This window comes from Cryptotermes secundus, unplaced genomic scaffold (assembly GCF_002891405.2).
Source record: "Cryptotermes secundus unplaced genomic scaffold, Csec_1.0 scaffold382, whole genome shotgun sequence".
Lineage (NCBI taxonomy): Eukaryota > Metazoa > Arthropoda > Insecta > Blattodea > Kalotermitidae > Cryptotermes > Cryptotermes secundus.
In genome coordinates, this window is record NW_019744111.1 from 119384 (window position 1) to 146756 (window position 27373).

General features: G+C 43.0%; 1 protein-coding gene across 2 annotated transcripts in view; it reads left to right on the forward strand.

The window, feature by feature from the left end:
* LOC111874450 (probable multidrug resistance-associated protein lethal(2)03659) overlaps positions 1 to 27373 on the forward strand; it is a 108779-nt gene that overhangs the window by 14665 nt on the left and 66741 nt on the right. Inside the window, exons 1-4 of one of the 2 annotated variants that reach the window (XM_033755454.1) lie at positions 8675 to 8735; positions 21892 to 22064; positions 24081 to 24191; positions 26852 to 26986. In XM_033755454.1, coding sequence (XP_033611345.1) covers positions 21988 to 22064; positions 24081 to 24191; positions 26852 to 26986 — 323 coding nt within the window. In that variant the 5' untranslated portion in view covers positions 8675 to 8735; positions 21892 to 21987. Of the gene's footprint in view, positions 1 to 8674; positions 8736 to 21891; positions 22065 to 24080; positions 24192 to 26851; positions 26987 to 27373 lie in introns of those variants that run through there. The other variant, XM_023869965.2, reaches the window with a different exon arrangement.

Below are 27373 nucleotides of genomic sequence, written 5' to 3' on the forward strand. Positions count from 1 at the left end.
CCCCTTCTGTTGAGCTTCTAGACCGGTTCTGGGGCCCACCCAGTCTGCTCTCCGAAGGGTACAGAGGGACTTTCTCCCCGGGAGTAAAGCAACAGGAAAGTCAAGCTGACCATTCACCTCCATCCAGTGCCGAGGTTAAGTATGGTAGAGTTATACCTCCACTCCCTCGTACGTATTCATGGCGTAACCAGCATAGGTCAGTCATGAGGGATTTTCGGTAGAAAAAGTGGCAATAGAGCAGGTTTCTTTTTTCACGGTACTTCGGTTTTCCCTACCAATTCTTATTCCAACAAACGCTCCTTAGTCATCTACCATCCGGGACTGGTACAATAGGCCAGTTAGTGGCCTACGTACCAAGTGGACTCGATCTAATCCCATTGCAACAAACACATACAAAAGCACAGGGACTTTGCTCATTACCTTAGTGTAAGAAGCGTATCTATGTATGTACAGTCATTGTGGACCTGGCCGCTTTTTCAGTTTCTTAATCTGTACACGGTAGGACTCCTTGGACGGGGGATGAGCTAGTCGCAAGGCTGAACAACACAAACAGAATAAACGCACACAGGCATCCATGCCACAAGTGGAATTCGAACTCAAGATCCCAGTGTTCTAGCGGGCGAAGACGGTTCGTGCCTAGATTGCACGGCCACTGTGATCGGCGTAAGAATCATGCAGGAATATTAAAACACGCACACGTGTTCTGTGCAACAATACATCTTGTCGAAAGGTTAGGAATGCAGGAATGCCTCCTTGGAAGCAATCTGCTGTGTAGGACGTATCGCTTACGGAGAATGAGCCACTTGGCCTTCCGAGCCGTTAAGGTCTCGCAGCTGCGGCCCTGAAGATACTGATATTCCAGAATGTTATTCTGAGCTGCCAGGACCTAAACGTCCCTCGTCCAGCGGACTAGATAGCGTATGTCGTACTCACCAAACATATACAATAAGTCCTCATTCACCATTGCCCCAATTAACGTTATTTCATTGGTACTAGCCGGGATATGGCTCAGAGGGTATAATGACGGGTACAAAATCTCCCAAACAACCAAAACTGATTTTGATAAACTTTGGACTGCATGCTGACTCTGAAAGTAGCGGATTATGACGCAGAGCAATGGCACAGGAAGCTCAGGGTGGTGTATTTTCTGTTCTCACAGAAGCTGCTCATTGTCCGAGACAGTTGTAGGCCTAAAGATTACTGAAATCCAAAATCATATTTGAAATATATTTCTATATAATTTAACAAAATAAAATGGAAAACTATTTTCTTTTAATTTTTTAGCTTAATTTTAATAACATTTATATGTTGTCTGTTAGATAATTTTTTTATTGCTAGTGAGGTGGGTCTAAGTCCCTTGTACTGCGGCCAGTTCTGGCCTATTGTACCAGCCCCAGATGCTAGGTGAGGGTGATTGTGGAGCAATTGGTGGAATGAAGATTGGCAGGGGAAACCGAAGTACTTGGAGAAAACCTGCCCCAGCGCCACTTTGTCCACCACAAATCCCACTTGACCAGACCCGGGATCGAGCGCGGGCCGCCGTGGTGGGAAGCCAGCGACTAACCGCTTGAGCTATGGCGCGGCCCTAGATAAGTTTTGGGATATAAATTGAGACGTCACTTGAGGCACTATGCTACGAACTGGAAGGTTGGGAGTTCAATACCAGACGTCATTCGATTTTTCAATTTACCTCATCATTCCAACCGCACAGTGGCCCTGTGGTCGACTCAGCCTCTAACAGAAATTAGTACAAGGAATCATCTTGGGGGTAAAGGGCGGCTGGCACTTCAGGCTGACAACCTCACCGTCATCTATGAGGAAGTAGTCTGGAAAATGTGGGAGCCTTGACGTCTCAGAACCCTATGGACTTCCGTGGGCTGTTGCAGGTATAGCTTTACCTTTTTTTCCATATTGAGGTCTTATTTATTAATGGTTCTGTCTCCAAATTTTTTATTTTTCACGTTATGAATTCATTTAGCACCTTGGGGCCCAAGGGCTCTATATTCATGGTTAATCTGAATAAAATCAGAAATTAGGATAAAATCCCTTTTGTTCTGTCTCTTCAAATGTAAGGTTAAAGTTGTACATGTGCTTAATTAATGAAGCACTACGCAATGAAGGCGTATGAGGGAATGGATGTGTAGATCCACGTTTTCTTGACCTGGACACTATTAGGAGGTGAATGATCAGTCACGCACCGGCCGCTGTACCCCCGGGGAAAGAACCCCCCGTACCCATTGTATAGGAGGCTTGAGTAGGCCACAGAATCGGTCTGGATGACGTGAAGAAGAGAAAAATTCTGTACCGGGACTCTAACCCCGATCCCTCTGTCCTCCAACCCGTAGCCAGCCGCTATACCGACTGTGCTATCCCATGAATGCGTTTAGTTCTTTGGGGTCCAACAGCTGGTTAAACTGAGCAAAATCAGAAACTGGGGGGGAGTCCCTCGTGTAGCAACGTTTCCTCTATTCCGAATCGTTTGGAGATAGAATTATCAAGAGCGAAGGTGGTGATCTGTCTCTCGCTGTTCCACGAATCACCGGGTGATAAACACGGCCGTGTGTGACGTCAGAAAGTGGCCCCGGTAGTTATTTACCCTGTGCCACGTGTATTATTTGAAGTGACGAAACCGTGCAAAGACGAAAGGCATGCAGTATGGCGATTCACAGTCCTGTATTTGTTATCACCTTTGTTCACTTGATACACAAAATATCGGTCATAAAATTAGATAATTCATGGCTTGCCGTATCGCAGGGATATTTGTTTTTCCTTTTTCTGTAACGCGGAAGGTATTGATTGGGCTTGTGTTTCTGACGTGTTCTTGAGATTAAAATCTTATTGTTCTCTAGGCTTATGTGCAAATACATCAGGACAGAACTAATATTTCGACATGTACTGCAAACGGCCGGAAACAACGTCAAGAGTGCGAAACAGAACTAAGGCTCCTTTCTTTCACTTTTCTTTTCACAATGTTGCTCTGTACTCACATACAGTATAAATACAGTATGAGTTACTATCAGGGTCATTATATAAATAAATAAGTAAATAATTAACGAATAGGTTGGGGTAGTGACAACAGTTCGGACGTATATTCATGAGGAACCTGGTTCGATTGTGATGTTCTTCTTGATATTCTTTCTTACGGATTATCGATAGATGAATTGGAAAGGATCTGGAAGGAGGCGGTAGGTGGCCTAGTCGAGGTACTATCCCGGCATTTGCTTGGATGGACTGAAGAAAACCACAGAAACCTCACCAGGATAGCAGAGATTCGAACCGAGCCCTGCCCGAATATGAATAGTGAACATTGCCGGTACGACAGTCTGCTTGGTGTTTTTGTGTGGTTTTTACGTCCTGCACCCTTTCAGGGGCGACGCTTAGCTTCGTCTGAAATTGACATCTGTACCAATTATTGGGCTATAGGGCAGCCTAAATTCGTCACTGCAGTAGATTCTACTTCTAACACTTTAAAGCCTGAGTCAGAGCCAGAGCCAGAGCCAGAGCCAGAACCAGAGCCAGAGCCAGAGTCAGAGTGAGTCAGAGTCAGTCACTTTACGACTGACAGTTTACCGCCAATAAATTTGCTTTAGCGCCAAGCCCCTTGAGGCCCACGACCAAAGTTTTTTTTTCAACTCAACCCTTGCGGTCATAGTCCTTGTGTCGGTCGAGAAAATGGGGTTGTCTCTTATAAACATGCTTGGCCTTTCGTCAAGTGTACTTATTGCACATGAAAATTCTTCCTTTTGCACTATATACAAATTCTCTTTCAGTATAGGCTTTGCAAAGCAGATCATATCTATCTTACGTATCTTATGCTACAACGGCGTCTTAGTCACTTGAACGGCTGAGAGCTTGACCGCCGCCAAGTTTAAGCCTCTCACATTTTCTGTCTGGTTTCGCCTTGTCGTATACTGCGATCGTGTTCATTCTCATGATTTTGTATGGCTTCTGCTTGTTGCCTGCACGATTTTATTTTATAATTGTATACATACGGAAGGTTGAAAGCCGTGTGCAAATTGTGGATCTGTGTGCACCTTGGAAAATTTCCAGTCGTGCGGAGAAAAGTGTTTTGTAGGCACTTCAATTTTAAGAGTTAGGTGTCTGCCCCTAGTTCCCAGGCGGGACAAGTATAAGTCGCTACTGATCTGATCAGTGCCTTGTAGAAGATTAGTTTAATGTTGGCTCGTAAACTCACACTTTTGAATAAGGAGTAGATGCTAATAAATGTTCTGAAGGCTTTGGCTTCAGTCATTTCTGTGTGCAGTCTCCATGTAACTCTCTTATCGAAGATTGCCCCAAGGCGTTTTACATGATAGACAAAGGGGATATTCCGTCCATTAGGTCTTGAATTCAGTTCGTACCTCACAGGAAATGCTCCGTATCCGCCTCAAAGGCCAACCGGTTAATGGTGTTTAGGGAAAGAGTCGCTGTTTATTGTGAGAACCATACAGAAGACTCAATACACTCAGGGGGCAGAGTGCAGAGTTTTAGTGTGTTAAAGAAGGTGGTGCAAAGAATTTTATGCTGCTGGTTTTCAGGGGCTTGTGAAACGATGAGACAAGTACCTCAATGTACAGGGAGATTATGTTGGCAAATAAAAGCACTTTTCAAATCAGTACTCTATTCTCTATATATATCCATTTGTAACTTACTTATTGACTTATCTACGTAATACTTTTATAAAGACACACTAACGGAGGAGACGTTCGTCTTGCGAGACCTGACATGCAGACTATTATAATGCCCCCCACCCACCAACCCACCTCATGGTGCTCTGTATGGTTTCCTTGAAGCCAGACGAAATAAAGAAGCTTCGAGATGTACGTCACTTCCGCAGAAAAGTCTTGTTCCACACGGCTCCCAAGATAATTGTCCTCAACTGGTAGGCCAATTACCAACCCTTTTACGTTATGCTGATGTCTTGTTTGTGAAGTTCGTTTATTCCCACCTTCTTTTTGAGTAGATCTCATTTATGTGATATCCTGCAGAGCACCTGTTCCGTTTATTTCTCCATTAAACGGAACTTAAATACACTTTGCGGACAATGTGCACACTTTTTGGTCTCCTTTCCAGAAGTAGGCGATCTCCACGCTGTGTCTCTTTGAATCCCCTTATTAACCTATTAATGCATGAACCAGTCTTTGTGAAATATAATATGTATATCATGGCACCTGAGCCCATCTCAACCGTGTACTTCATAATCCTTCCCAGCAGTCTCTGTGTCTGAATGTGTATCCCTCCTTTCGTTGCTAGACAACGGCTCTGTAAACACGTTCCCGCTGTAACGAAGAATTGTTGAAGACGGCGTTTTCTATGCTGTACACGTGGTACCAGAGGAAAGTAGGCCATTAGTTCTTCCTAGAACTTCTTGTTAAATATTAAATTATGTGGTCCATATACATAACAGCGTGCTCGATAGTTCATTACCTGGGAATTAGCGGCAGACACCCACTTCTTAAAATTGCAGCGCCTATAAAACAAGGTTCTCCGCACCATTGAATATTTTCCAAGGTGCATACCGATCCGCAATTTGCACACGGCTTTCAGCCTTCGCATGTACACTATTACATAACCAAGTTGTACAGGCAACAAGCAGAAGCCACACAAAATCATAAGAATGAACATGTTCGCAGTATACAAAGGCGAAATCAGACATAGCAAATGTGAGAAGTTTAAACTTGGCAACGGTCAAGCTTTCGGCCGTTCAAGTGACTAAAACGCCGTTGTAGCATAAGATACGTAAGATAGACATGATCTGCTTTGCAAAGCCTGTACTGACAGAGGACTTGTATATAGTACAAAAGGAATAATTTACAGTAACATGCTATACGTGTGATAGGTACACTTGACAAAAGACCAATAAAGTAGGAGGCTGGGTGGTTCCCAGAACCAGCCTGGACGACAAGGAGAGGAGACAAAATCTTTCTCCTACCGAGACTCGGAACTCCGATTCCTCGGCCGTCTAGCCCATAGCCAGTCGTACCGACTGCGCTCTCTCGGCTTCCCGTCCTCTCAGCTGGAGACAACACTCGTATAAAGAATGCAGTCTTCTGGGATTTGGCACCGTGTATATGTGGTGTTAACCGACGTTTCGGAGGAACGTATCGCCCNCTCGTATAACTTGTGCAGACGCTTTGAAGGACGGGACTTATCCTCTTTGAAGGTACAACCGAGGGGAACTGGTACGTATCGTGCTGTGTCAATCCCAGAACTGGTTTGAAGGCTATCGCTGCGGTCGGATCGGTTGGCCGAAGGAGCCTTGTCTGTTCACTGTCAAGTTCGTGATCCATAGAGTGTTGCCGTTTTGGTGATTTAAGGAAGGGCGAGGAGTGGGGGGAGTGAGCTAGAGTGAGTGAAAGTGGAGTTGGCGTAGTGAGATAGAACATTTTACGGGAAAAAGGGAAAGGGTAAAATTGTGCCTGTGCGTAACTAATTAAGCACTACGCCATGACGTATGGGGGACTGAATGTATTTTTTTTTCCTTGGCGCTGCAGCCCTAACGCGGGCCTAGGCCTACCTCCATGAAACTCTCCGTTTCACTTCGTTTTACTATATCTTAGACTTTCGGTAGGACTACTTGGGCGGGTGATCAGCTCGTCGCAAGGCCTCTTACCTGTACACAAACACAGAAAAACACGCACACACAAACTAAACATCCATGCCCTGGGTGGAATTCGAACCTACCATCTCGGTTTCCAAGCGAGCGAAGACAGTACATGCCTTAGACCGCTCGGCTACCGTGACCGGCTCCATGGAGTTTAATTTAGTTAATCACTCAGTACAGTAGAACGCCGATTATCCGAGTTAATTAGCAAGGAAAATTGTTCAAACAAACAAAAACAAAAACTCCCTGGTTTTAGCCTGCAAGCGAACTATACCGACCGAGCGACCGAAGCTTGTCGACGAAGTTAGTGCCAACTTTAGCAGATAAGAGTGTCGCGTGGTCAGCGCAACGGAGCCCCATGGGCGTTAATCTCGGATTTCTAGAAAAATGGTTTCGGTAATCAAAAATTCGGGTAAATGATTTAAATTCTTGTCCACGAAAAAAACATTGTTATAACACTATTATAATAAAAACTAAAAAACTATTAAAACTTTTAACAATTAGTAACTGTAAATTTTCGTTTTCGGGCAGTTTATTTGAAAAAGTCCAAAGTTATTTAGCAGGCGTACTCCTTGGTTGTGGTGATTCTTTTAATTGGCAGTTCGGATAATTTGGATTCGACTGCATTTGAAAACTCGGTTCCTTCTTCAGAGAAAACACAGCGTTTTCATTACAGAGATCAGTTAATTAACACTGTTTAGGGATATATTCGGTGTTTATTGTAAGGACCATACACAACTCACAGGTACACGCTGTAGAAACACTAAAACATGCGTACGTTGAGTGTTTCAGTGTAATCAGTTCATGTGTTTTGGCGCTATTAAGTGCAGGCAGACGGACAGGGTTGACACGGTGTCACAGCCCTGGAGAGGTGACAGAAACGTTCCAGTTTATTTCAGGTCAAAAAGAAATACAATTATTACGGATAGCTCTGTTTGAAGGCCGTCCCACAGCTCAGGCGGTTAGGCACCGGCTTCCCACCGCGGCGGCTGGGGTTCGAGCCCAGGTCAGGTCTTGTGGGATTTGTAATGAACAAAGTGGCACTGGGGCAGTCTTCACCTCCAAATTCTCATTCAACTAATTTTTCCATACTCATCTGTCATCCGGGGCTTGTATGTTAGGCCAATTAGTGGCCACCGTACCAAGTGGACTCAGTCTCACCCCGCGAAACAACTAAACCTGTTTGAAAGCCAGTGATACAAGTATCTGGAATTATCTAAAAAACGAAATTATTCTGTCTGTTAAGAAACTCAGGTTGTCCAGAACGGACACAAACACTGAAATTGAGAACTAATGTACAGTCTTGCTAAATGCCAAATTCAAGTCACCTCACTCACCCGCCCCACTCACTGATTCAGTCACTCCCCTAAAGCCATTTAGCGAAGTGCTGTTAGTCTGAACCAAAGAGACGTTCTTTAAGGGGCCTCAGAATTGATCTGGACGCCAAGGAGAGGAGAACAATCACTTGCCTCGTCAAGAAGCGAACCTTGGCCGTCCAGCCCTTTGTTCATCGCTATACTGTGGTACCCCGGCCCGTTTGACATGTCGATAAGTGAGATTTAGCTGCATCCGGTAAAACATTTCGCGAATTCATTCGTGAGTGTACAGGAACACTTTATAGCTTACTGTAGGTGTAGAGAGGCTGTAAAGCTGTTTAGGTTCCTGCTGTCACCGTACAGCCTGATAGGGACCTGTAACAGTGTGCAGAACTGCACTTTCCGTGACTGTACAGGAACATTTTATAGCTTACTGTATGTGCAGAGAGGCTGTAAAGCCATTTAGGTTCCTGCTGTCACAGGACAGCTCGGTAGGGACCTGCAACAGTGTGCAGAACTGCACTTTTCGCTGACCGACAGAGGGGGGAGGGGCGTTATGTGGTGCTTTAGGTTCAAGAACTCCGGCTGTGATGCGACCTTCTCAGCTGACGCCAAGACTAACACGGGCGCTCAAAATAAGCCAGCTGATCCCAGGCTTCAAGGACGGGCGTGCTAATAACTTTGCCGGATGTTACATAGTCCGAAGCTTCTTTGCTTTTGCCGATTGCCTTCAATGCAAAGCGAGAACGCATTAGCCGCACTGTATGGAATGCTGATTAAACAGTTTCTATGAACTAAAGTTCATGCAGTAGAAGGTAAGAGGCCTGTGATGTATGTAGTTTCTTTTGTGTGTGTGTGTTTCACGAAGCTGTCAGTATATAGACTACATAGCTTTAAATGTTAGGATGGTAGATGAAATGGAAAGGATTTGGAAGGATGCTATGCTGAATAAACTAGGTATTATCCACGAATTTGGATGGAGGGACTGAGAAGAAGTACGAGAAACCTCAGCCAGGAAAACTCGTATGCAGGCCGAGATTGGAACAGGAGTTCCGAAGTGCGTGTGAGGGGCATTACCGCTGCGCACACCCGCTCGGTTTCATAAAGCCAGTCTTTGGCAAACTAAACTTAGAATGTCACTGACGTATTAACCCGAACATAATGCGATCCGCTGTTTTTGCAACAATAAAATCTTACCTTTCTTTTTGATAAAATTGTATGTCATTTAGTTCTGAGGATTGTAAGCAAAAATAAACCAAAGCTGAACTGTTAACAAAACACTAAATTCTAATTTAATACTTTAAATATAAATTCTTGGAGCCTGGGTAGCGCAGTCGGTAGAGCGACTGGCTACGGGCTGGACGGCGGATTGTTCGGAGTTGAGTCCCTGTAGGATCGAAAATCTTTTCTTCTCACGTTGTCCAGATCGGCTCTGGGGCCCACCCAGCCTCCTGCCCGGTGGGTACTGGGGCCTCTTTCCCCGGAGGGTAAAGCTCCCAGACCGCGAAACTGACCGCTCATCCCCAACTAATGCAGAAGTCAAGAAAATGTGGCTCTATGCATCCATTCCCCCATACGCTTTCATGGCGTAATGCTTAGTTAAGAACAGGGTCAACGTTACTTCTTCCGGCTTATTTTGGACTTCATCCATCGTCTAGTATGTAAAAGACAAAAGACCACGACGTTTCGGAGACTGGATCTGTCTCCATCTTCAGGTGGGTAGGGAAGGATAAACCTCAGTTGAGCCCGTTAGAAAGAGCTAGTCTCAGTCCTCGGTCGTGGTCTTTTGTCTTTTACATACCAGACGATGGATGAAGTCCAAAATAAGCCAAAAGAAGTACAGTATACACCATCGTCAGAATCCTTTCAAGTCTATGAGGGTCAACTTTACCTTGAACATGAATTCTAGATATTTTCACAAATATTAGAACTATCCATTAGAAATCCTCATAATTTTCAGTTATATGCCATGTTTGATCCGATTGTCTAGATAATGTGGGACATTCAACGTCTCACAACCCTATGGGCCTTCACGGCCTGTTACAGGCATAGCTTTATTCTTAAGGACTCGAAAATAAGGTGACTCTTCTTTTATGAGAAGATAGTAGGGTGAAGGTAGGATAATTCGGACAGGCGCCCAATTCCGGACACCGCGGTTTCTCAGGAAGTCGGGGCAGCACTGCGGTGGTGGCCATGGGACCTTACACCTACTGACCAGTTTCTCAGTAAAGGTAGACGGGCCGTTGAAGCAGCAGTGTTGCCTTACCGTCAGTGTATTTTGTTCCTCCAATTCTGTTGCAGTATTTTCGCGTACAGTGCCGAGGTTTCCAAACCATACGCTACGCTTGCAAATTTGCTCACAGTGGGAACTGTGGAGCCAGAGAAGCGGCCGTTGCTAGGTAATTCCCGCAACATACAGGGACACAGCAATAGAGGAATTGTTGGAAACCGGGTGTGACGTGTAAAGACGTTTTCTCAACGAGTCAATATCCAACAGTGGAAGTGTTGTCGGGAGACGGTGTTTTCTGTAATGGGAACCTGAACATAGAAGTGAGCAATTTATTTGTCTTCGTATTGATGTGTAATTCCTGTCATGTAAACGGAAACGTGCAAAGGAAGACAGACTCCTGAGTTTACCCATCTTGTGAAGTTTCGTTAACGCTTGCGTGTACGTAAAACATCTAATCGATGAAATTCTGTGTGCAGCTGGACTTGATGCAAATGTTGATGTTATCCCAATATTCTGCAGTTTCAGCACTTGAAGAGATAAATATTATCATTTGGCTAGGCCTGCCGGAAGTCTGTCATGAACTAGCATGGGATCCTGATGTTCACATTTTATAATCTTACGTACTTTTGCTCAGGAGCTCAGGAGGAGCCGAGATAGCGCAGTTGGTACAGGACTGGCTACGGGCTGGACTACCGAGGAATCGAAGTTCGAATCCCGTTAGGATGAAGAATTTCTCTTCTCTCCGTCGTCCAGACCGGCTCTGGGGTCCACCCAACGTTCTAACCAGTTGGTACCGGGGGCTCTTTCCCCGGGGGTAAAGCGGCGGGGGCGTGTAGCTGACCACTCACCTCCAACTAATGCCGAGGTCAAGAAACTGTGGATCTATACATCCACTCCCCATACGCCTTCTTGGCGCAGTGTTTAATTAAGCACAGGGACAACTTCACCTTGCGTACTTTTTTTCAGAGTTTCTCGATGGTCGTCATGTTTGAGTTTCTGTGTGGATTACTCGTGTCCAAAGAAGTAGGTCAGACATTGAGGTCAGAACTACGAGTCATGTAAAGCTGAGACGCGAATCGATTGAATAGCAAAAGGGATTTGCTGATTTATTAAGAAAGCTTACTGAGTATGTACACACATCAAGGAGTGATTCTGAACGCCAGGCGAAGACGGATATTCTAGTGTCTGCTGGTGGAAATATCCCGATCAATACAGTTTAGTGTTTCGGGAGTATGTACACGAGATAACTGTTACACCACTACTTTTTTTGTGTTTCCTTAGTGTTGCAAGCAGATACATTATTGTCATCTACCGGTTGCTATCAATGGGTTGCTCACAAGCAAAACTGGGCTTTCTTGCGCAATAAAATGTCAAATTGATTCATGCGTTATAACTTTTGTCGTTTTTATATACTTTTCTACTAGCAATGCATCTGCTCAAATTCGATTGCCTACGACCACAGACCAAAAGATGATTAATCATCGGCCTGTAGTAATGTGAACGCATTTTTCTTAACATTAAAAACTCAACGTTAACGCCATCTATTGCGCTCGATTGCGAGATCGGAAATTGCTACAACCTGAGACTTTACTGCGAGCTCGTAGGACACTCTTCCACTCAAGGTAACCTCACCGTTACATTATTGCCACGCGTCAGTTACTAGGCACAGGTTTTGGGTTGGTAACTGGATTTATTGCAATCTTGTGACTCGTAACTACAAGTAACTGTAACACTCACTAAACGACACACTCTACAAATCAATAGAGAATACAAAGTCTTCTCAGCTTATGCCATGACAAGTCGTTGCTTGGTAGTGGCTTCTAACGATGGAGATTCTTCTGCTTCTGTGCTCACGTCCAACCACCGACTCCGAATGTTCACTTACAACTAACTAAGGACTGTTAACCGCCGACTACCGACCGACGGGTCCTGCCGGGGAAAATTGCTGCTGGGTTTGGCCAGCACATTCAGTCTTGTTTCTGGGTCCCATCGGGACCCATCACCATATTTCTCCTAAGTCTTATACCTGGTTTGAAATGGGGCCTTCTCTTCGACAAGAGGAGGGGGACTACTGGTCACTTGCCTTTTGCTGGAGGTCACTCGACTGCAAACACACACACCACTAACTTTACTCATTCTCGCCCTGACTTCGTTTACCAGGCTGTTGCCTAGCAATGGCCGTCTCTTTTGGCTCCCCTGTCGTCATGTCATAGTATGTTCTGTATGTGTATACACAAAGGGTTGTTACCAAAATGTGGGCCGCTCTTCCGTTGTTACCTTACAATACAGTGATTGTTTGCACTTGTTGCACTTGTTGCACGAGGACAGTGGTGACACACCTGAATATCGGTCCAGTATTGTAACGCAGAAGCAAACTGTGCCTTCTCAGTCACCTCAATGAATCGAACCTGAGTCCCTTGTATGTGACAGTGCCATGAACATCATAGAAAGTTCTGGTAAGTTTGATTGCTTCCAGAAGTAACGTGCCTGCATGTGTTGCACATATGTGTTTGCTTTCCCCTCAGAGTGACACTGGGCTAGGAAAATTTCCCCAGTGCTACTTTGTCCACCAGAAGTGACATATGACCTGATTTTGAATCGAACCAAAGCCTCCGCTTTTGGAAGCCGGCGACTAACTGTTTGAGCTATGCACGGTCGTAGTACGAGAAAATATTTTAATTTGTGAAACTAATTATTCTTGAATATAAAATGTTTGTAGACTAGCGACTAACATTGTTCTGCTTGCCGAACCAGATCGCTGGGAATACCGCCATGTCAGTTCAGAAGGACTTTGTAACACGTCATGGAAATGACAGTGATTGCATTACCGGCGGTTCATTCAGCCAAGTCATTTGGTCTTGGTATCGAATCCTGCTTGAGCCCTTGACCAAATTGTGACTTGCAGAGAAATCCCTGTTTTTCTCATATTGGTTCCCCCATCCAAGGAGAAGAGGGGCTCGACGTGTATTTCTTTTTATGGGTTATTTAACAAGAGTCACAACACAGTAACTTTAAGACTGGTGGTTTACCGCGAATCAGTTCGTCTTGGCGTAAAGCCCCTTGAGACTCACTGCCAGAGATCAGTTTTTTCTTCAACTGAGCCCTTACGGCAAGAGTCCTTATGTAACATCCTCTCTGACGAAAGGACGAGGTTGTCTCTTACGAATATGCTTGGCCTTTCGTCAAGTGTACATTTCGCAAATATGACATGTTATTGAAAATTCTTCCATTTGCATTACACACAAGTTCTCTGTCAGAACAGGCTTTGCAGAGCAGGTCATGCCTATTTTACGTATCTTATTGTACAACAGCAGCTTAGTCACTTGAACGGTCGTAAGCTTGATCACCGCCAAGTTTAAGCCTCTTATATTTTCTATGTCTGGCTTCCTCGTTATATAGCCCGGCACGGACCGCACAGAGAACTTCTAACTTTGTCTTCCAATTCTAGCTTTCTATGTCTTGCCGTCCATTATTGCGTGTTCCCTCGTGTTGTTAGGGAAACTTGTCCACAGAGCTGTTCCCTAGCAACGGCTGTTATACTGTAGCTTGTTTTTACATCGCTGTTACTTGGCAATGGGTCTACATGTCACACTATAATTGTAAGAACAGAAAATAACAAAGGAGAGAATATACAGGTAGAACGAGGGTGTTCGAGAGCAGGGAGCTGAGGAGATTATTTGGGGATGAAATAAAAGGAGATTGGAGGAAACAGCATGATAAGGAGCTCATAACTTGTGCACTTCGTCAGATATAATTGTAACGATCAGGTCAAGGAGGATGAGATGGACAGGGCACATAGCACCCATGGGAGCGAAGAAGAATGCATACAGGATTTTTGTGTGAAAGCCAGAAGATAGAAGACAACCAGGAAGACGTGTAGTTAGGAGGATAATATTAATATGAGCCTCTGAGAGAGAGCAGGGGAGTGGTATGGACTGGATTGATGTGGCTGAGGATAGGGACCAGTGGAGGGCTCTCGTGAACACGGTAATGAACCTTCAGGTTCCGTAAATTTTTTGCAAATTCTTGAGTAGCTGAGCGACTGACGGCTTCTCAAAGACTTGGCTTCATATAGCAAGTTAAAGTTCCCCCGTTTTAGTTCGTCACTCTTATATTCAAAGTATCGCAGTGCACTTACTGATTGGTCGCGGCACACAGGTTGAGAACCACTGCCGTAGGCGAATGTCGGGGTATTGTCTCAGATCTTGTGTCTGTTTCTTCCTGCATATTCTCCATTTCATTGACGAAACCCTACCATTCATTCAGCGTCGTTAAAGAAACAAAGTCGTGGTTGTACATTATTTCATCATATGGTAGACAAGATAACCACCTCTGTGATCTAGTGGTCAGAGTTCCTGGCTACAGATCCAGAAGCCCGGGTTCGATTCCCGGCGCTACCAGATTTTCTGAGAAGTGGTAGGCCTGGAACGGGGTCCTCTCAGCCTCGTGAGGATAATTGAGGAGTTATTTCGAGGAAATAGCGGCTCCGGTCTAGCAAACCGATATTAACGGCCGTGGGGATTCGTTGCGCTGACCACGCGATGCCCTCTATCCGCTAAAGTTGGCACTAACTTCGCCGACAAGCGGCGGTTGCTCGGTCGTTATAGTTCGCTTGCGGACTAAAACCACGGAGTTTGTTTTGCTTTTGTTTTTGTTTTTGATAGACAAGATATGGTTCTGTAGGCTTTGCCGCCTAATTTACGCTGGTTTCTTGCCTGGGTTATTGGTGGACACTGAAGATGGAGGTGATATGTTCCTCCGAAACGTCGGTTAACTTTCAGTGGACTACAGTGCTCTATACGCCAGAAGATGGTTCGTTACACTTAGCGTTAAAGAAACTTGTGATGCTGTTTTCATAACGTCTGGTGCGTTAAAAATTCCATTAACATAACTTATGTTTGTCGGCCTAAGTTCTCTTCTTACCTGAGGTTTCACATGTTCTGTGTGCTAACTGCTGCAACAGATCAATGGAGTTGAGTTCACTTGCAACATATAGATCGAGAAACTGCAAAATTTATATCCGTATTATAGGCAAAATGTCGAACAGGAATGTGTTCTGGGTTGCCGAACCACGAAGGCGGTGACGAGCGTTCTACATATATCCTTCGCACGCAGTTTTGTAAACGTAAAGTCATCCCTGTAACAGACCGTGAAGGTCCATAGGGTTGTGAGTCGTCGAGGCTCCCACATTTTCTAGGCAGTCGGCTCACAAATGGCGGTGAGGTTGTCAGCCGTACGCTCCTTCTGCCCTTTACCCCCCATGAAGATTTTTTGTACTCATTTCTGTTAGAGGCTGAGTCGAACCCAGGGGCATAATGCGGCTGGAAGGATTAGGTCAATTGAAAATTCCACTGACCTAAGCGGGATTCGAACCAGAGCCTTCCGGCTTGTAGGATAGTGCCTCAACCAACTACGCTACCGCGTGCCCCACTCAATCTTGTAGGACGTCGAAAAACCTAGAAATCTGCACATAGCACGTGTTGACAAGCGAATTTCCTTATTATAAATACAGTAAAACTTGGTTATAGCAACATCGGTTTCTGCGACACCTTGTCTATTGCGTCAAATATTCAATGGTACGAACTAATTCCTCATAAAGCAACTGTTTTTATACCTTGCTTAGTACGACATGCACAAATGCATCAACCTCGTATGTAACGTCATTTTCATTCCTGAATTTCTCTGATATGGACATTGAACGTAATTTAGAAAGTGTGTATTGGGCAAGTAACAGGAAACAGATGAAGATAACTGATTACTGTACTCGTATCTAGGTACAGTAAGGCACAACAATTGATGTAATCTACTGTAATTTGGTGAGTAGGCCTACCTTTAATATACAGTATTAGTGCGGTGTGTATTGTCAGTGAAAAGCGCTGTAATATGTCTTTGATATTACACATTTGGGCAATTCCACGTTAATGTTACGTTAGTCTGTACTTAACTACGTATTTCACTAAAAAATGCAACATTTTAACTCTGTTTTTGGTAGATTTTTACGTGACTAACATAAGGCTACTGTGGAAGTGCCCATTTCGGTTACGACACTCGTTTATAACGACACTATTTTTAGGTCCTTTTGATGACGTTATAACCAAGTTCTACTGTAACTGCTATTTCTCTCAGGGTCGTTGCGATAGAGCAGAGGCTTAAACTTGGCGGTGGTCAAGCTTACGGATGTTCAAATGACAAATCTGCCGTTGTAGCATAAGATACGTAAGCTAGGCATTAGCTACTCTGTAAAGCCTGAACTGACAGCAGACTTGTGTGTAGTGCAGAAGGAAGAATTTGCGATACCTACACTTGGCGAAAGGCCAAGCATATTTATAAGAGACAAACCCATCCTCTCGTCAGGGAGGATGTTACATAAGGACTATGACCGCAATGGTTCAGTTGAGAAGAAAAATCTGTGATCGTGAGTCTCAAGGTGCTTGACATCAAAATGAACTGATTGGCGGTAAACCGTTAGTCGTAAAGTAACTCTGACTGTGACTTTGAGAGAATTGGGGGACTTTCTGGAGATAGTAGTCTAAGAGGATGGAGAAGATAAGCCGTAGTACGGTTTGTGAAGTGTAGTAACAAGTTATTATGAGTGTGCAGAAAATCTGGCCATCAATCCAAAACCCCGAATACGTGACAATGTAATCGGCAGTTGATGCAACTATGTTCCGGCGGTCATTAGAGATGACGAGGAGATATACGTGTGTGTGACATTTTATTGTGGGGGGGGGGGGCAAGAAGGACATAATTTTGATAGAAGGTTCCCGGGTTTCGGGCTTTGCCCTTCCGATTTCAACAGTGTGAAAGTGAAAACATCAGGTTAGAAGAAGTGGCTTCAGACAGGGGGCAGGGGGCCGCGGGATTTGGGTTATTATTACTGCTACTACTACTGCTACTACTACTGCTACTACTACTACTACTACTGCTGCTACTGCTACTACTGCTACTACTACTGCTACTGTTACTACTACTGTTACTACTACTGCTACTACTATTACTGCTGCTACTGCTACTGCTACTACTACTACTGTTGCTACTACTGCTGCTACTACTGCTACTGTTACTACTACTACTACTACTACTACTACTACTACTACTACTGTTACTACTGCTACTGCTACTACTGCTGCTGCTGCTACTACTACTACTGCTACTGCTACTACTGCTGCTGCTGCTGTTACTGCTACTACTACTGCTACTGCTACTGATACTACTGCTACTGCTACTGCTACTACTACTGCTGCTACTACTACTACTACTACTACTACTACTAAAGGAGCTGAACCCTTCTTGAGGGGCCACCAATTCTGTGGTTACTCAAGAATTACCCAGCATTTTATGGAACACGGAAGTTCATTACCGTGTTCACAAGAACCCTTTATTGGTCCCTATCCTGAACCAGATCAATCCAATCTATACGATCCCATTCTGTCTCTCTAAGATCCATTTTATTATTGTCCACTCACCTACGCCTTGGTCTTCCCAGTGGTCTCTTTCCTTCTGGCTTTCCCACCAATATCCTATATGCATTCCTTTTCTCCCCCATTCGTGATGCCCTGCCCACTTCATCCTCCTTGACTTGATCATTGTAATTATACTTGGAGATTAGTACAAGTTATAAAGCTCCTCATTATACAGTTTTCTCCAACCTCCTGTCACTTCATCTCTCTTCGATCCAAATATTCTCAACATCCTGTTCTGAAACACCCTCAGTCTATGTTCTTCCCTTAATGTCAGAGACCAAGTTTCACATCCATAGAAAACCACAGACAGAAGCGTGATTTTGGTTTCCTGAATTAATGGTGAATTTGCATAGTGCGGTTGGATAATTTGTGTGCGTTTACAGCAAAGGAATTTAATTTTGAAGAATTTAAACCGCGGGGGGTTTGCATGAGAAACAACGCAGGGGGAAGTAGGAGCTTGGAACCATCTCAGCATTTGCTTAAGGACGGAGATAACGAGGAAAACCAGTGTCAAGATGGCGACTCCAGGACTCTCCGTATCCATACTGATTTCTAGCGAGCAGTCGGCACACAAAAGAGTTTCGCAGTTACGTAACGTATGCGCTATTGCTTCGTCGATAATCTGAATAACATGTCACGCATAGCAGTTCGGTTGTGACAGTTTGATTCTTATATTAAGAATATAACAACATTTATTGATGGCGTTATTTGGCGCACCCAGTGATGGGGTGGGGATAAGGAAGCACAGCAGAATAATACGCGAAAGTGAAAAGTCGTGGGAAAAGATGGACATAATTTATTATGGGTGGAGAAAGAACAGTATTTTGTTAGAAGGTCCCCCAGGCTTTGCGCATTCAATCTTTCGATACGGGTAACATGAGGGCGTAGTCATTAGAAGGGTTAAAAGTACTGGCTTCAGACAGGGACCGAGGAATTTTGATTTTTTGAATTAATGCCTAAGAGTATATAATTTGGAAACATAATTTGGTGACTTTTTGGCACAACTTGGATTTAATGTTTACGAATTTAAATCTAGAAGGCTGCACGAGTAGCGTGCAGTAGGAACTTGGAATTCGGGAACTATTTAAGAAATTCGCTTTAATATGACCTGTGTCGAGGTGGCCGGTCGCAGGACTTTCCGGATGAGTACCGACACCAAGCCAGCAGTGCGGCAAACAGTAAAATATGGGAGTTACGTAATATTTCCGTGACGTATGCGCTGCTGCTTTATTGATATTGTAGTATGTAGACCCGTTGCTAAGTAATGACTCTGTAAACAACGGCCGTTGTTAGGTAATGGCTGTAAAGAGCAACAGAGGAATGGCGTCCTGTACGTGGTCCGAGCAATAGCTACATGATGCAACAACAGAAGAGGTGTTTCCTGTGCGGTCAGTGCTGAGGCTACATATGGCGTCGATTGTACTTTAAGAGCTGAAGATGGGGCTCGACACCAAGACTTACTGACTGTCAGTCGCAAAGTGACTTTGACTTTTTAAGAGCCGATCTTTACGCTGGACCAAACTAATAGTCCAAATGGTGGCTGACGGCTGCCAAAACAGCGGGTGAAAATTTGAACATATTGTTATAGAAATTAACGGATCGCCACAAATAGTATTGTATTTGTATGTCATGTAAATTGTCGGTAACCAATGTGCTATTCTGCTTTACATATAATTCACTTGTCAGCTTATTGTATGTGACATGTAATTCATAATATTGTCACGATTTTATGGAGTGACTATAGGCGGGGTTTGGGTTGGTAACTGGATTTATTGAACACTTACAGATCATATCTACAAGTAACTATATTCTTGTCGCCAATTCACACACACGCACTGCAGTTCACTGCAGCACGTACTGTACCTACACAGTCTGCTGGGTCTTCACCAGTCGTTGTCTGCTAACGGCTTCCAATGCCGTAGGTCCCTCAGCTTCCGTGTTCGCGGCTTCACGCCATCGCTGGCTGTCGCCTATATCACTGCAGCTCTCTAGCTGAATAAATCGGCTTCCACATTTGCCCGTCATTGAACAATACGGCTGTATGAATTTGATCTGCGTACTGGAATAAGTAGCGCGTGTTACAGTGATGCAAACCACACACACAAAGATTAATATGAAATGCAGAGATTTATTGAGTTTAACTTCTGAGTACCTAGAATATGCTTGGATTTCCTGTAATATAAATTTGTAGTCTTTTATATTTATTTATGCCGATCACTGTGGCCGCGCGGTCTAAGGCATGAACCGTCTTCGCCCGCTGGAACACTGGGATCTTGAGTTCGAATCCCACTCGAGGCACGGATATCTGTGTGCGTTTATTCTTTGTTTGTGTTGTATTGTGTGTAGGTAGCGGCATTGCGACAGGCTGATCCCCCATCCAAGGAGCCCTACCGACTTTGTATAAATTAAGAAACTGAATGAAATCAGTCAAGATCCACAAGGGCTGTAGAGCCATAGCTAGATACATTTATTTATGTGCAGTTTATTTAATTACGGCGTCTGTAATAACTCCAACTGAATAATGTCTATTGGTCACATAACAGTGAATAGTGAAGGGGAGAGATTGTGGAAGGGAGTGATCATGACCTTATTCAAGGTATTATACCGAGAATTGGCTAGATGGACTGATAAAAACCACGAAAAACCTCAGGATAGTCTGTGTCCCGGCCGAGATTGTAAGTCAGAAGCTTTTCCACTTCAAGTTTGCCCAGTTTTATATGCCTGTTTATACGTATAAAGGTAATTTAACGTTCTGTCCACATCAATTGCAACAGGTTCACGAGAACGCAGATAGAGGCGCTCCTTGATGAGTTGCTGGTGTCTGCAGGTACGTTCATTGCTAGTCTTTTAGAAAAGTGAATGAAATTCTGCAACTGCTTGTACTGTATGGAAACAGAATGTTAAAGGACACGATGTTATGGGACAAAAGATTGTTCTCTCGTCAATCTCGTTTAGCGCCCTGACTGATGTGGTTACTACAAGTACGAGTAATTACAGCGGTATCGCTTATCTCAACAATTAACAAATAACTACACTCCAAGTCTTCTCCAATATGCAGTGTCTTCAAGAGCCGTTTCCTGGCAGCTGTTGTTAACAGTGGACATTCTTCAGCTTCCCGCGCTAAGGTCCTTCCTGTCCGGTGAATATCCCGCAACTGAATTCTTTAAATTCAACTAGCTACAGCGCTGTTTGTTCTCACCTCCCTTGCAGTGTTCGACTGTATTGCCAACCCTCAACTATCTAAGTCAAAGTCAAGGTCAAAGTCACATTGCGACTGACGGTCAGTCAGTCAGTAAATCTTGGTGACGATCCCCATCTGGGGCTCATGACAAGATATTTATTACTGTTCGGCAGTTAGGTCTTGTTTTTGTGGTGCACCCTCTCTAAGGACAGGACGGGTCTGTCTTTTGCATATGCTGCTGGCTCTTACCAGCGCAGTCTTCCTCGGGTCCGAGTCCTTTGGACTCGCGACCATATTTAATGTCTCAGATTTGAGACTTCCCTTTCTGTCGCCTCCTACCACTCGCATGGTCACGGTGGAGGTATTCAACTCCACCTCCACACGGGTTTCAAATATCTAACTCAGTTCCCTTCTTTATAACCGCACGGACCACATTGAAAACACCGTTCTTTTATTTTTGCATGCATATTCGTTTCCGCAGGAACGTGTTTACCGAGCCGTTGCTCAGAAGCAGCTGTTTATTTATTCGCCTATTGCAAAGCAACCGATATACACATTGTTTGTTTCGAGGAATTTGCCTAGCAACGGGCCTATACACCACAGTACTTTAAACCGGCGCTATCATATGATGCCAAAACGCACATCCTTACAAAAAGGAATGGAGCTGGAATCCAAGCAGTGGCTATGGCATCTTTATGAAGCATTAGAGGAGGGGATAAGGAATAGACTTGGCAATTAAATTTGCCTAGATTTGGATGGAATTCAGAATTCATTACTGTAGTTGGAAGAGAATGATTATGAATGTTTGGCCATGTTAGGGGAATGAATGAAGTGGGGTTACTGAGAGGGCATTGCTATTTAAATGTAAAGACTGTAGACCTATGGGATGGCCCAGAATAGGATTGTTTAGCTGTACATCGGAGTAGGAGGGAGAGGATGGAGCTGGCAAATAGTTGAATAGGAGGCTTTGTGAGAGGAAAGGAGAGGTTATGTAAGGTGGAAGCAGTGCTAGAAGACTGCACCACTGTGTTAGTTGCCAGTATTTGCCCAGTGCATTCTTAGGTGTGAAGTACTTCAAATAATTTGAAAATTTTCAGGCTGCTTGGACGGTGCTGCCACATCTGAGGAGTTCTGTGTGTGGAGTGGCAACTGTTAAGGTGGTGGCTCCAGGAGTGAGGTGAGCAGACCAAGGCATGGATGGAGGAAAGCAGCATGAGAAACCTGAACATCCCCGTGCCTCAGCCAATGTCTTCTCGGCTCTCACATTTTGGTATGTCCATTTCCCTGTTCTTGTAAGATCAGTAAGTTTGTGTGGTTGTACAACTTCTTCTTAATATAGTATCCACATAACAGTGCATCCAAACTGCTTGATTTGCCAACAGAAATGTGTGCTCATTGCAAGACATGAATCTATATGAAATGCCACGTAGTCTTTTGATTCAGCATTGTTAATTAGCAGTGCAGTCGGTAAAGCGACTGGCTAAGGGCTGGACGACTGAGGGGTCAGAATTCGAGTCCTCGTAGGATTAAAAATTTTCTCTTCTCAACTTTGGCCAGACCTCCTCTGGGGTCCGCCCCAGTTTTTGTGAGCATGTGAGAGTTGGTCGAGGCACTACGCTACAAGCCAGAAGGCCACCGCTTTGATTTCTGATGACATTATTGGATTTTTCAATTGATCTAATTCTTTCAGCCAAATTATGTCCCTGGGGTCGACTCAGCCTCTGACAGAAATGAGTACCAGGAATATCCCTTGGGGTAAAGGGCGACTGGTGCATAAGGCTGACACCCTCACCACCGTCTGTGAACCAGTTGTCTTTAAAATATGGGAGCTTTGACATCTCATAAACCTATGGGCCTCCATGGCCCGTTACAGCTTTACATTAATACCAGCCAGAAGGTCATGGGTTCGATTTCTGATGATATCATTGGATTTTTCAATTGACCTAAACCTTCCAGCCATAGTGTGGTCCTGGGGTCTACTGGGCCTCTAAAAGAAATGAGTATCAGGAATCTTCATGGGAGTTAAGGGCGGCGGGCGCATAAGGCTGACAATGGCACAGCCATCTGTGAGCCGATTGTCTAGAAAATGTGGGAGCCTCAACGTCTCACAAGCCTATGGGCCTTATTTAATGTACAAGTGTGACTGAGTGTGTGTTTGAGAGTAAAGGTTTATCATTCTCATTGCACAGTTTCAGGTTACTATAAGAAATGAACTGCTGAGTGTTGCCATGAACTTAAGTTGTGAAGTAGGTCACAAATGACTGAGCAGTTTTTTGGTTTAGTGTATAATATCTGTTCTGTGAGTGCTGATAATATTCTGATGTGTATATATGAAGTGCAGTATACACGTACTCTACAAAGAAGGTGGTTTATAATCTACTGTTTGCGTGTGTATTTGTGGCCTTAAATATAGTCCTTGACACACAATTTGATAAAGTGCTTGCTTGGAAAAGAATGAGGAAGAAAACAAGGGATGTTATTAGCATGAAAGGTTATGTAACATACACTGTAAAGTTCTGTTGAATTCAATGGGTGTTATGCTAGACTAACTTAAGCACACAATATGTGTTTGCACATAGCAGCTCCATGTTTTATAGTTTAATCATAATCAAATTATTAAACGTCATTAATTCACAAAGCTGTTAGTAACATTAAGAGTAATTTTCTAAAGTTGTGTACAGTTATATCAAATTGTGAGTCTAGTCACTCTTTTGTATGGATGAATGTTTGATATATACTTGAGAAAAGAAAAAAGAGAATTATGGGAGTAGAATATTTGGAGGTGAGAATGGTGTGGAAAGTGTCATTGTTTGCTCTTTTTCATGTAGGTTTGTTATGCTGGCCATATGAAAAGGTTGAGATGGCGTGAGCATGTAGCATGGATTGGGAAATAAAAGATGTTGACAACATTTTGTTTGGAAATCCTGATGGATAAAGACCACTTTGGAAACAAAGACAGTGATGGAGAGATAGTCTTAAAATGAAACTTAGGAAATAAAATTATAGGAATATCAGTTTTATGATTACTGGGTACAGTGTCAGGCTTTTGTGGTGTTATGAGGTTCATTTTGGTTCCAAACCAACATAGAATTTCATGAATATTGGAATACAAATTCATTACTCAGAGAATAAAATACACCATATGAGATGGATACATTAAAAAAATCAGTGATCATGAAGAAAGAGTAAACTTAATGAGTGTATATTGCGGGGACTGAATTATTTTGGATGTGCACAAGTATGGTGTGAAGAGGTAAGGTGATTATGAATATGCTACCTGTTGTAGGTGGATTCTCAGCATCTTCTGGAAGGGCTACAAACGTGACTTAGAGACTACAGACATCTCTGCACCTCTACAGGAACACAAATCAGACTATCTTGGAGATAAATTTGAAAAGTGAGTAAAGTTAACACTCACTACCGGTTATATCCATTGTTACTTAAACATAATTTCAATTACCGGTGATGGTTTACAACCTCTTTGTCACACATAACATACAGGTGATTCACTTGGAGGAGGCCCAAGATTAATAATTATAAATCACATACTGATGAAAATAAAAACTTGGTAACACTGATATACTGACTCGATGCCTGCCTTCTTGGTTAGCGCCATTTCTTTCAATTTCTCATCCTCTCCTGCTATACTGGCTGCAACATTCACAAACAGAGAACATCATTTCTATCACTTCTTCCCTTCACACCATGTTTCGGTCCCAAACGACCATCATCAGGTGTCTGAGCTATGTTAAAACTGTTCACTGTATAGAATGTACAATTTTTCACATTTCATATAACCATCATATTTCATGATTGGATGTTTCATACTGGATGTTATAATCGATAGCTTAGTTAATATCCACACACAAGGGAAGGCAATGCCATCTGCAGGTGGAGAGAACAATACAAAAGCAAGGGACAAAATGTAACCACAGCAAAGGACTTACATACAGAAAGCAACATGCTAACACCTAGGCTGCTACTGTGTAAAAATCCAAAGAGATGGTTGTCAAACTATGTTATTTGGACAAGTGTACGGCCCCTAGTAGAAGTGTAATAAAATATTTTTCAAAATATTATTGAAAAAAATAATGAATTTCAGTTTAAAGTAAATTACACCATATGTTATTTTAACTAATGTTAACTAAGTTATCGATTATAATATCCATTATTTTAAAATCATGAAATATAGCACTTATATGAGATGTGAACAAGTGGACAGTTTTAGCATAGTTGAGACAACTGATGATGGCTGTTTGGGGCCGAAACATGTTGTGAAGGGGAGGAGCAATAGAAATAGTTGCATTATTGACAGAATTATTCTATGTAAAAGATATATTAATGCAATAGGATGCTTAAATAAAATATATGGAGCATCATATTGGGATTTGTCTCCAAGATGGAGGGAAACCAGTGTCATTGTCTTCTTTAATCAGATTATCCCCACATCTACCAAGGAATTTACTCTTCAAGTTTCATTTTCATCAGTAAATTGTTGCATTATTTATAATCATTAATTCAATTCCCCTTCTGAATGAACCTCTCTGTATAGCTTCTTTATTATATAGGATACAACAACAAAGGGTAATGAACAAAAAATCCCTGTTCTTCCATGTAAATATCAGAGTGACTAAGCTGTTTATTCCAGTGTTTTTTCCACTTGTTTGACTCCTGCAGAGACAAAATTTAGACCTGAGTGTTTGCTCCCACTGACACATCTTAGCTTTCACCTCATCCTCATGTGCAGAATGTTTTCAGCTGATATAGTACAATGAGGTACAAGTTGTTAGATGATATATGTGTGCTGTGTAGTGGATCAGCAAGAGATTTTGAACAGTCTACAGGGAAATGGACAGCATTTTGGTTCATACAGAGTTTACCTGAGTTCCTGGAGAAGCTCTTTGAAGTAAATACTGCTGATGTGACGATGAGGTGAAACTGAGGTGCAGATGGGTGAAAGCACTGAGCCATGGCTATTTCTTCATGGGAATGGAACAGGTGGTGTGTCACTGGGGCAAGTACCACAAGTGACCTAGTTGTTTTAAAGAAATACAGTATGTGCCAAAATAGGCAGTACTGAAACTCGTGTATCTTGAATGCGCATGTATGTTTATCAATGGGGCATAGCTCCAGCTGCATGTGTTCCCAGTAGTGAAAAGGAAGTTTCATTGTGCAGTTGTTGTTGGAAATGGGTCTCTCGATGGAGGAAAAAGTATTCATAGTTGAGTATTATTTCAACTCATACAGAAGTGGTCGCCAGATAACTCGTTTCCATTGTTTTGAGTGGCCAGATGTTATCATCCAGAAACCACTACATAGTACACGTGTGACAATATGGTGTGCTGTCTCAGCACATGGTATATTAAGCCCCTATTTCATTGAGGATGAAGAAGGCAATGCTCTTACCGTCACCCAAGAATGCTACAGGGACATGGTGATCGGACCATTTCCTCAGGATTTGAGAAGGTTCTGTCGTGCAAGGGCCCTTCACATGAATAGACAGTGGTATCAACAGGATGTATTTTCATTTCAGTACTGTGTATTTTGGCTCATACTGTAGACGAGTTATTTGTTTTTCCTTGTTCTTTAAGCAGCAAACACACCCTCTAATGTTACTTACTCATACTGAACTTAAATTTTGCCTTTTCTGCAAGAGATTATTACATACATACATACATACATACATACATCAGCATTTCAGAATATTCATAAGTGTGTAATTGGCACTGAATATAAAACTTGTCATTCAGTTTCCACATAACCTTCCAAGATCACAGTATAAGCTTGAAGGACTAAAACCTTGTTCCAGTTTTAATGTACATTTGATAGGGGATGTTATTATCTTTTTAACTCTTTAAAGCAGAGTGGTGGATTTCAAAAGCAGATGGAATATCTGGCAGGAAATCAAAAAGGAAAGCATCAGGGAAGGTAGCAGAAATTGGACACTTCCAATCTATTGACCCATCCCTGTGGTAAAACTGGAATTATGCTAGAAAGAAAAGATTATTTAATCTGCAGATTAATTCTATTCATTATTATCATTAATTTTTATTGTAGATTTTGGAATGAGGAAGTAAAACTTGCTGCACAACGGAAGAGGAAGGCCAGTCTATTACGTGTTATTGCACGATGCTTTGGTCCCAAGATCATGGTGTATGGATTCTTTCTTTTTACAATGGAGGTTTTGTTAAGGTAGCAGTGAATACAATGAATGAATTTTTTAGGTTATGTTTTATGGTGTTTAACATTATAATGAGTACATTTATTTGTACATTTGATATACACATTGTTTAAGAAATAGGTTCTGCAGGCACATTCCAGGAGCTGTTTTGTCTTCTATGTTTAGTAGGCCTAGCCTCCTGCTCACTCCTGGTATCTCTTCTGCTCTTGTTGAACAGAATAACAAAGACTGGCTGTGACTAGCAGTCAGTCAGTGCAGATTACAGTGTAACGAAATTGTATGTAGGATCTCAACAGGGATATGTTTGGGTAGACCTCAAACTCAGGGTTACTGTTTGGCTTTTTTTGTAAAAGGGTATCACTTCAGTAAATGATTTGAGAGTTGCGTTAATGTCTTTA